A 10368-nucleotide genomic window follows, 5' to 3' on the forward strand; every position below is an offset into this window, starting at 1 on the left:
ACCTTCCTGTCTCGAAGTACCGAACGCAATTAACCGTCCGCCCAGGATGGAACCGTTCGGAACTTTTGTAAGTCACTGCACGGCCGCTGCTTATGGTGGAAATGTAATAGATATAAGTACAGAGCGCGTGAGCGAACTAAAAACGCGATAGAGAAGTAGAGAGAGGATGTTCCGTCCTTGTCTAATGACGCGCACTTGTACAGGAAATATGTAACAGAGGTATACGAGCAGCGTCAGTGTCCACTAGTGTGCATGCCTGATTAAACAAGGACAGGAAGTATCTATACATGGTGTTCTCTTTCTATTTCCATGTTGCATCCATCTTACTATACAGTACACACACTCAGCTGTTCTATCATTATATTTGTGCGTTGCTTATGTGTGAACCAAACATTTCCATGGCAACAAATCGTTTGTCTCTTGTTTAATGCTCGGTTTTCAACGGAGTTGAAAGAATTTTTTAAGAGAAACGTAATGGACGGGTTGTTTTTAAAGCAATAAACGGATATTCTCGTATCCATTGAGAAACGATAGGCGATTTGAAAGTGTCACTATGAACGGTGATTTATCGATGCAAGGTAGTATGAATAAGATATTTTATAATCTGCGAAAAAAGGTAAGGAATATTCTAGATTTTAGATTTTAGATTTTAGAATTTCCACGTCACAGACGAGTGTGTTTTGTTATTTGATTTGTAATATTGCTGCAGTTCTCTTAATAGCTGTTCGTTTCATGCGATACTCGCACATAGTATCTATGACTTTTGCTTCTAACAATTTTTATAATTAGGCTGTATCAAATATTTTTAACGTTCGTGTTTCATGAAAAATCATGTGTAACTCGTTGAATTCGCAAATGTAACAAAAAATTACATGAAAAAACTTATATTATTGTAATGAAAAAATAATTATATTAGGAGGAGAGTCGTATTTCGGAACGTCATCGGAACATATTATACCTTGTATGTGATTATTTGGAACACAATGGGTGAGTATATTATAATTAAAATATATTCCTAGTTCCAATTCTCTTGAATAGTGTCAGTGACCAATCGAAATAGAAATCAGTGGACATCGTGGAAAGAGAAGGCGAAACCAAATTTGAAAATTCGACATCGGTAATTCAGTAGTTAAGAATAACTCAATCGATAATGTAGATTAACTAGTTATAAACAAATATATGAAATATAAATTCAAATTATTCTTATCCATCTAAAAATTGGAAATTAAAGAGCAGAAGACAAGAAATTATCTTCGAGGATTTATATAGTAAATACATTCTTTTGCCTGTCTTACCTAGAGATAAAACAGTTGTTTGATGGTTATCTTATAGTGTTCAGTCATTGCGAAAAATATTTTTAATCAGTTAAAAACTATAATTAATTAAAAACTACATTTCTTTAGGTATATAGACATTAGCGATGTATTATTCCGGGAAGCTCGTCTATCTCCAGAACATCGGGTCTGCGACAACATCGATTTGGAAATTATCGTTGCAGAGTATGAAAATTATTACAAGATGAAATTTCAAAAATATCCCATATTGTGTAAGAAAATAACTGGAAGGGAAATGACGAGGGAAGTGACAAATGCAAGCAAAACGTAAGAATTTAAATTATTTAACGATATTAAACGGTATTCAACGTATCATATTCAACGTATCGTATTACAATATGATCCAGTGTTTGTAGAAGTATTGAGACAAAAGCCAAATCTGTTAGTAAAGAAGCGAGAAGTGAGCCTGTGAAAGAGACAAATCTACAGCAGAAGATAACTGATGACAATACGAATCATATTAATCTCGCAATGACAGTGAAGTCACTATTCCCCAATGAGAGTGATGGACGTTCATCAGAAGAGCTATTTAACGTCCCAAAGGAACAATCCATGCAATTGAAGATATTGAAATGCATTGAAAAGCTTTATTAAGATAATCTGGAATTACGAAAGATTGCTGAGGACATCTCATGCGTAAGTTATTTTCGATTAATATATGTATCGTAAAGCTTTTAAACGATAAAATTCCCATCGATAAACCGTTCAACGTATATCGACGATGACGTGATTTCAGTAACGCTTCAAATATCAAATTACGTAACGTTTACTTAATATAGAGAAGATGCCATTTTATCTTTGTATCGTCACAGGAGATCATAGTAAACAAATTAAATGTACATTGGGATGACGTTATAGGCCTAGAAGTATGTAAAACCGCTGTTAAGGAGGCCATTGTGTATCCCCTTGAGTATCCTATCTTTTTTGATGGCCCGTTTTCCCCCTGGAGAGGTATTTTGCTGTACGGCCCACCTGGTACAGGTAAGATACTCGCATTCTTTTCATTTCTGTACGTGTTTACAAGAAATATACAAAACAGGGAAAACGATGTTAGCGAAGGCAGTCGCGACAGAATGCCATTGCACCTTTTTTAACATAACTGCCAGCTCATTGGTCAGCAAATGGAGAGGCGATTCCGAGAAGTATATACGTGTAAGTTGCTTTGTCTATGTAAGTTTCTTTGTTCCTTTGTCTATGAAGGAGAGATTCTAGGTATAAAAAGATTTGATTTTATTTTTCGTCATTTATATATAAATAGAATAGTTGTTTGGAAAACGAAATGATATCATATTCGTGATGAGGCAATGAATTTAAGGAATTTCGAATATAATATTTAATGAATAATACATTTGTTAAACTGAACAGGTTTTATTTGAATTTGCCTATAGTCATTCGCCTACAATTATTTTTATCGACGAGATTGACTGGATCGCCACAAATAAAGGAGACTGTATATTGTCTGAACCTGCAAAGAGATTCAGATCAGAACTTCTTTCTAGATTGGATGGATTAGTGTCTAATGAGAATTCTAATGTAGTTCTTCTGGCTACAACTAATTCCCCTTGGTACGTATATCACGTTATTTCAATGTTTTCTAAGTTGAAAATATTGTAATATTTCTCCAAATTCCAAATATGTTATTGTGTTGTTTGAAGTATTCCTTCATTATTATTAGTATAATAGAACGATAATATTTATTGTAAATATGTTATTAGGGGCATTGATGCAGCTTTACTCAGGCGTCTCGAAAAGCAAATATACGTATCATTACCCAATGAAGTTGCTCTACTTGATATATTCAAATTATACCTTAGCAACCACTTATTAGAAAATACAGATATTGTAAACCACATAGTAAAATGTACTGAAAGACATTCTTGTGCAGATATAAAATTGCTTTGTAAGCAAGCGTGGCTACTAGAAATAAGCCCGATATGGAGGAGACTTGAAAAGAAAGAAACACCTGTTACCACTTTGAAATATGAATTAAAAAGTTATGAAATATTAGCAAAATTGTTAAAAAAAATGTCACCTACAGTTATGCAAATAGATAAATATGATACGTGGAACAAATAAATACGCAATCGTAAGGACAGATATTGAAAAATATAAATAAATGGATTATCGTTCGAGAAATCATTCGCATGTGTGTGCATGTGTGTATGCGCGCATGTGTGTGCGCGCATGTGTGTCCGCGCATGTGTGTCATGTGTGTCATGTGTACGCGTGTGTGTGCGCGCACGCGCTATAGGTTAAGTTTAAAATGTTCGGTTGTATTATATCCTTGTATTATATATGTCGGAGATGAAAGGAAAACCGGAGCCTTCCCTTCGCAATTTTGAGGAAGCCTTCTAATGCTTTAGCCTAGATTTTATCATAACTGTAATTAAGCAATTGTCATTTGTAATTGTTTGATATTTGTGAAAGCGAAAGTGGGTTCGAGGTGACAACTGGTCGCCGAACGTAGCCACGGTCACGGGATAAACGTTTTGCCTGACGAAGGTGTGGATCGGTTGTATTGTTCTCGCTAGAAATCACATAGAATTGTACTTTAGAGATGTCGATATAATGGGACACACGTTGTATTAGGAATCAATCTCCAGACAGAAACTGCCTAGTAACGGCGTTTGAATCTTTCTCGATGTTTCCAAAGAGTATACAACAAACTTTTGACAGAAATTGCCTAGCAACAACGATTGGAACCTTCTCGATGTTTCCAGCGAGCATATAACAAACAAATGCAGTCGTATAGCGAAAAAGATTTTCATCAGATATTCATTCGTGTGATCGCCTTGGAAAGTGATACATCGAGCAATTTACCGAGTGTCTCAGCAATTGTATTTTGTGTTTAAAATTATTCTACACATAGTAAAGAGTTATCCCGTTGACCGTGGATTCGTTTGAACCCCGGAACATTGTTAATAGCGTTAATTAAATTCATTATTCGTGAAACCTATCAATCGTTAATCTCATTATACGTTAAATTCATTATTCGTAAGACATATTATTCGTTCCTCTTATTGTTCGTTAAACTTATTAATCTTTAATCTAATTATTAGTTAAACTTATCGTTTGTTAATCTTATTATTTATTAAACTCATTATTCATAATATTTTGTAAAATCTTGTTTATTCACGTAAATATATTCTCTGTTTCGAAAAACAATGGCTAATTCAAACAAAGGATCATTACGCGCCTTAAATCCTAATTATAACCCGACATATATATGTGAGTGTATTTTATCAAAAATATGTTTTTTAGTTTTTCTTATCTTAGTAATTATTTTTAAAAAAATAAAGTCTTATATGAAAATAAAGCTGTTCTTTATTTCAAATAATTGAAGTAAATAAATACAATGAGTTTTATATTTTATATTATCTTATATTAATATCTTATATTTATCTTATATCTTATTATAATATCTTATTTTAATATCTTATATTATCGTTATATTGTTATTGAAAAAATTGATATAATCAACAGTTCTTCCTGTTCTCTTGATTGTTTCTTGCTTGTTTCAAACCATGATAATAACCTACAAAAGAAATAACATAGTCCATTGAAAATTTAATATACAATAAAATACTTATGTGAAATAATTACCTGTGTGAAAACCACTAATATACCATGACATCAACATACTTGAAAGTGCGTCTGTATCATTATCTGGTAATCTAGTACATTTTATTAAAATTTCGTATTTTTTTTTCCAAATAAAATGTTAAACTTATTCCAAATTACTTATTAATATTAGAAGTATTCAGCATTCCATTAGAATTTTTAAATTGTACTTACTTGGTCATTAATTGTGGTGGTAAAGGAGGTGCAGGTGGCATTATATCAGTCATCGAATTGAAAGATGGTCCCGGTATGAAGCGATGTTTATACGCATTTGCTTCTTCAGAGTCACAATCCATTTTTTCTACATTATATTTTTTCGAATTTACATTTGTAGAAAAATTAGTCTCACAAGTCTCGTCGTTCTCTTCATTGAATTTCTCTTCCAAAGCTTTCTTTTGTTGTGCTATTTGACTTTGCAAACCTTCTGATTCTAAAAGAGAACTCAACTCGACTTTCTCTGTATTACCATAGCCTAAACACAGAGTAAAAGAAATTTTTGTCATTTAATAGAATGACTGAGTGCCATTCAGTTACTGTCCTTACAGGCAATGTATTAGAATTTCCCGTGCATAAATGTATATGTATATGTCGGGTTTACATTAGAATTAGGGTTAGGGGCGTGAAACGAATCTTCGTTTGGGTTACACGTTGTCGTTATGCAATGGAGAAGACATTGACTAGTGCAAATACGATTATTATAGAACCGGACAAGTAACCGCGGTAGTTAGGTGCTCGAGAAACTAATGACAATGATCCTAGGTTCAATAACGAATCCGCGGTCGACGGGATGATAGATGAACGTACTCACAAAATCTAAGTCGGACGCGTAATATTCACTGGTCGTAAAGAGTTACTCCTTTCATCAATGAGGCTGCAAGAAAGAATGTCTTTCCCGTCCCGATCATGCCACAGAGGAAAACTATAATGGGGTGTGTCTAAGGACACGAGATCATCGGATTCGTCGAGAAAAGCCTTCGTTCAGAAAGTAAGGGAAATTGGCGTTGCTAATTGGTCAATCTCCATATCGGTGGTTAGAAAAAGATGCTAGCCGCCCTCGAGGGAAAGTTGCTAGTGGAAGACGCCGCTCGTTGAAAAATATGTCTCCCCTATCTTCCCGTAGTTGGGACAAAGACTGTTTGTCTGTTTGAAGGACTTTAGTTAACTAAACCTTAAGATTTATAACGGGCCCTCGAGCTAGCCGAACATGTACTGCGGAGACGCATCGACATCTGGCAATCATCTTACTCGAAGAATAGGGTCTGCGTGTGGCGAGCCACAGGACAGAAACCGTTGGAATGTTTACTGTCGCGTGTCGCCACGAATATTTCTTTTAAGGAGAGCTATAGAATTACTCCATACCTTTGTTAGACAAAGCGTTCATCCCGTGACCGCGGCTACGTTCGGCGACTGACTGTCGCCTCGAGCCCAAGCTCATTATCACGACTCTCGAACAATTACAATCGGGTTGAATAACTACAATTGTTCAATTACAGCTATAGTAGACTCTAGGTTACAATGTTGCGGGATTATCCAAAATTCCAAAGGCTCCGGTGTTCTTTCATCTCCGACATATAAATGTTGTTAGCTCCAAGCAGCTAATAATGAACAATAAGTAACATGCATGTTTATGGTTCATGACCCTATATCCCACGGGTCTCCCCATAGACATTGACAGGTACTCCTGCCCAGTTAAGGACCTGCTGAATGACACTGTGATAGACTATGCGAAAGCCTTTACTTTATATATATATATGTATTTTTAGTACATTTCTTAATTGACATAACCATCATGCTAAAGGTATTACCTACAAATTTTACAACACACGTGCCATTGTTTTCGTAAATTTTTGATATTATAGCTTCATAAATTTCTCCATCCTCTGAGTATATTGCACGACAAGGTGCTCCTATGATCCATTTCTATAGAGAAAAGATGTGTATACAAATAAATATAAGTAAATAGCAAAATAAAATAATTTGCTTCTTAATCAATATATTTAATAATATTCTGTATCAAATTTGTAATATTCTATCAAAATCACAACCTTGTGTAATTTACTTGCGTGTTTAGGCTGCTTAAGATTTTGTAGGTTTTCTTTCGGTTGAGAATTTCCAACATCCATTCCCATTCGCTTGATAACTTCTTCTTTTGCTAAATTTATTGCTTTATCATATGCTTCTATTAATGCACTATCGTCCCAAACATTATCATTGGCTGTGTCTGTATCCTTTTGAGATAGCAAATTATACGTTATTAATATCGATACAAGTATTTTATTATCAAACTATTGCAAATTATCATATATGTCATTTTTCAAAAATTGACTAAAAGGTAATGGATACTGTTAATTACTATTATGCTAAGATCTTGTACTAAAATAATATTAAAACCATTACGTTTCCATTACCATACATACGTTTCCATTTCCTCGTATAAAAAGAACATTCATATCATCTGCCATTTTAAAATAACATCATTTAAATATTGAATTTGCTTCTGAAATATTAATTTGTCTCATTTCTTTAACTCTAACACATTGTAAACAATGATGACATTATACCAACTATAATACTAAAAATCTATTCCCCATTCATTCGAAAGATTATTTTTTGAAGCAAGGTTAACATTGAATGTTCCCAGACTTCAATAACTGTATTTTACTTTCTTTACAATATCTAACAATATATTAGAATACTATAAAAAAATATTGTATGCACAAAAAACTGTTTATAGCGAAATAGCAAAAGAATTAATCACATATTATAACTAAAACGAGATTGTTAAGTAGATTATATTATACTGCATATGCGTTAGTGTTTCAGCTGGTAAATATAGTTTTTATATCTGAAGATAAATAAGATTTAATTCTATAAAATTGCATAATGAATTATACATCTATTTATTACTATTCGTATTTCCCCTTAGTTGTATGTTGTCAATAGCATCAATCACGAACATATAAATAAATATAGAAGAAACCGTTCGGAAATGGAAAGGGAAAAATGAACATGGAAGACAAGAAAGTTTTCTTCAGGTTTAGCGTATGCGTGATACGCTTTGAATGTCTCAGATAAAGATAAAGATACTCTGCTCATTTCTATTTGTTCCGCAGAACGAGAAATTTGTTGTCTTTCATATTGGTTTTTACGATTCAATTTTTGGGCAGTTTTCCCTAGCGAGTGTCGGTCCCTGTTTGATATAACCAGACCGTAATTTATACAGATATGTATTATAGATATATATTTGTAAAACTGAAATCAGATGAAATAAATGTTGCCTGAGGTTTTAAACGTTTAATAAAAACAATATTTCATTTGGAAAAAATGTAAGATATGTAAAATTACATATTGATCATTTTGCTGGTCTTGTATCATAAAACGTGTGGCCCGAAGAGCACGTGTCCGGTAGAGATACGTCACTTGTGTTAGGAACCGTTTTATAACCTATCACAGTAAAGGAACGTCCCAGTATACCAGCCGAAGAATGCCGTAAAAGTTTCTGTACAAAGTACAATTGATCTACAATTGATATTTTCCGCAATACTTATCTGGTGTTCGGTCAGGGTGTCCCATACTCATGATATTTATGACAGTGGAATGGCGTTAGTAAATCAATTACAAAAATTTTCGAGATCAATTCTCGGTATTGCATCAAATTATTCAAAATATACAAGCAACACAACGTTGCCCTTTTTGCAGGCAACAAGAGGAATATCGACCACGCAACCACTTTCAGAAAAACAAGAGTAAGTGATACAGAGTTTCTTGTGCTTTCCTTCTTTTTTTAATAGAATTTCAGTACTTACCTTCCAATATAAAATTGGTGTCAAAATAATAATGCTAATAATAATGTCTAAGAAATTTTTCTCTTTGTAGGAGTATAACATCTAGAAAAATAACATAGTATTAATAGAATAGTATTAATAAGAACAACATTGACAATGAACAACTAAAAATATAACACTGTTATAAATATATGATATACGAATTTTATTTATGTATTATTAAGACAAGTATATCTTATTTTTAAATTATTTCTATTATCATAAGTGATACATATAATTAAGGTATAATTAAGAGAAGATTAATTGAAGAAACACAAAAAATAAAGAAAATAATTATATTGAGATAATTTTTATCTTTCATAAATATTATTTTCAGAGTAAATATAACGTTTGTTAAAGCAAGTGGAGAGAGAATCAAAGCAAAAGGGAAAGTTGGAGATACTATATTAGACATAGTAGTAAATAATGAAATTGATTTAGATGGATATGGTATGTTTTAAAGAAGCATAATTTACTTAATTTAAAATAAATAATTTTGAGGTAGAAAATATTTGAAAATTTTCATTTTTATCAAGTTTAATATTCTTATTATTTTTAACTTTTGATACTTTGTTATATAAGTATGTTGTAATATTAAAATATAATTGATATAGGTGCTTGTGAAGGAACATTAACTTGTAGTACGTGCCATTTAATATTTTCGAAAGAAGTTTATGATGCACTTCCTGACAAACCAACAGATGAAGAATTAGACATGTTGGATTGAGCATATGAATTAACAGATACGTTAGTTCATAATAATCAGTATCAAATCATTCACATTATTAATTCTATTACCTTTTAATATTTTATAAAGTGAATTTTTCTTTGTAAATTTATGTAAAAACAGGTTAGTATTGGGTATTTCGAAATCTGCATCTCAATGTAGAATTTCAAATCGCTATCTCTGAATACTACGAAACTGAAATTATAATAAATTTTCATAGTTTTTTATTTATGACCCTATAATCATTACAAATCTATGTTGGAATTAGCATATTTACAATGTTGATTTTCAAATGGATAAATAGAAATCTTATTGTGTATTAGTATTAATTTGTATAGCAATAAATATATTTATTGACATATTCAGTTATATAATATTTAATTTCAGGTCACGGCTAGGCTGTCAAATAGTAATGTCTAAGGAACTAGATGGAATTGAGGTAAGAGTTCCATCAACAATTAATGATGCAAGAGCATAACTGAAATTATCTATAGGTTTTTGAAAATTTGTATACAATGTTATACATCTCTTGTTAAAAAAACCCTTGTTATAATTATTAAAATATTGGTATTAAAAAAATATAATAAAGAATCTTGTGTTTAAATGTGAAGCTTATATATATACATATGTTATAGTATAATTGCAATTTTGATATTTGTACATTGCCATTGTAAAAAGCCTATCCAATTATGAAGAAAATATATCTTTTATTTTTAATATACAGGGTGTCAATTTTAAAACGTTCATCTAAATTATTTTCGTTACTATTAAAGATAAGAAGAAATTACTAAGGAAGACTTAAATGGTTTTAAGATGTGTACTTGGTTATGATAAAAAAGACTCTTGTGGAATAAATTTTGCA

General features: G+C 32.0%; 3 protein-coding genes across 10 annotated transcripts; 2 read left to right on the forward strand and 1 right to left on the reverse strand.

Moving 5' to 3' along the window:
• The first annotated feature begins 16 nt into the window (after positions 1 to 16).
• LOC117163877 (uncharacterized) lies at positions 17 to 2597 on the forward strand. The gene is made up of 6 exons (XM_076627440.1): positions 17 to 616; positions 917 to 987; positions 1404 to 1601; positions 1682 to 1970; positions 2147 to 2315; positions 2374 to 2597. The coding sequence occupies exons 1-4, from the start codon at positions 554 to 556 to the stop codon at positions 1926 to 1928; spliced, it is 579 nt and encodes a 192-aa protein (XP_076483555.1). The 5' UTR covers positions 17 to 553; the 3' UTR covers positions 1929 to 1970; positions 2147 to 2315; positions 2374 to 2597.
• On the forward strand, positions 2322 to 10225 carry LOC117162967 (adrenodoxin-like protein 2, mitochondrial). Of its 4 annotated transcripts, XR_013061551.1 has the most exons (7): positions 2322 to 2486; positions 2700 to 2899; positions 3050 to 8557; positions 8655 to 8701; positions 8832 to 9022; positions 9117 to 9229; positions 9894 to 10225. XR_013061551.1 is itself a non-coding variant. In XM_076627428.1 (4 exons), the coding sequence occupies exons 1-3, from the start codon at positions 8553 to 8555 to the stop codon at positions 9504 to 9506; spliced, it is 375 nt and encodes a 124-aa protein (XP_076483543.1). In that variant the 3' UTR covers positions 9507 to 9526; positions 9894 to 10225. The 4 variants fall into 4 exon arrangements, 2 of the variants coding, with proteins under 2 accessions (XP_076483543.1, XP_076483545.1); XR_013061552.1 differs by lacking the exons at positions 2322 to 2486; positions 2700 to 2899; positions 8832 to 9022 and adding an exon at positions 9394 to 9629 and having other exon boundaries at positions 8553 to 8701; XM_076627428.1 differs by lacking the exons at positions 2322 to 2486; positions 2700 to 2899; positions 8832 to 9022 and adding an exon at positions 9394 to 9526 and having other exon boundaries at positions 8553 to 8701.
• LOC117161842 (survival motor neuron protein-like) lies at positions 4695 to 8842 on the reverse strand. 5 transcript variants are annotated; one of them, XM_076627399.1, is made up of 6 exons: positions 8762 to 8842; positions 7001 to 7183; positions 6761 to 6875; positions 5130 to 5427; positions 4938 to 5008; positions 4695 to 4869 (listed from the first exon to the last, which is right to left on the reverse strand). In XM_076627399.1, the coding sequence occupies exons 1-6, from the start codon at positions 8840 to 8842 to the stop codon at positions 4811 to 4813; spliced, it is 807 nt and encodes a 268-aa protein (XP_076483514.1). In that variant the 3' UTR covers positions 4695 to 4810. The 5 variants fall into 5 exon arrangements, with proteins under 5 accessions (XP_076483514.1, XP_076483515.1, XP_033199471.2 ...); XM_076627400.1 differs by lacking the exon at positions 8762 to 8842 and adding an exon at positions 8301 to 8441; XM_033343580.2 differs by lacking the exon at positions 8762 to 8842 and adding an exon at positions 7373 to 7516.
• Positions 10226 to 10368: the final 143 nt, after the last annotated feature.

This window comes from Bombus vancouverensis, unplaced genomic scaffold (genome assembly GCF_051014615.1).
Source record: "Bombus vancouverensis nearcticus unplaced genomic scaffold, iyBomVanc1_principal scaffold0062, whole genome shotgun sequence".
NCBI lineage: Eukaryota > Metazoa > Arthropoda > Insecta > Hymenoptera > Apidae > Bombus > Bombus vancouverensis.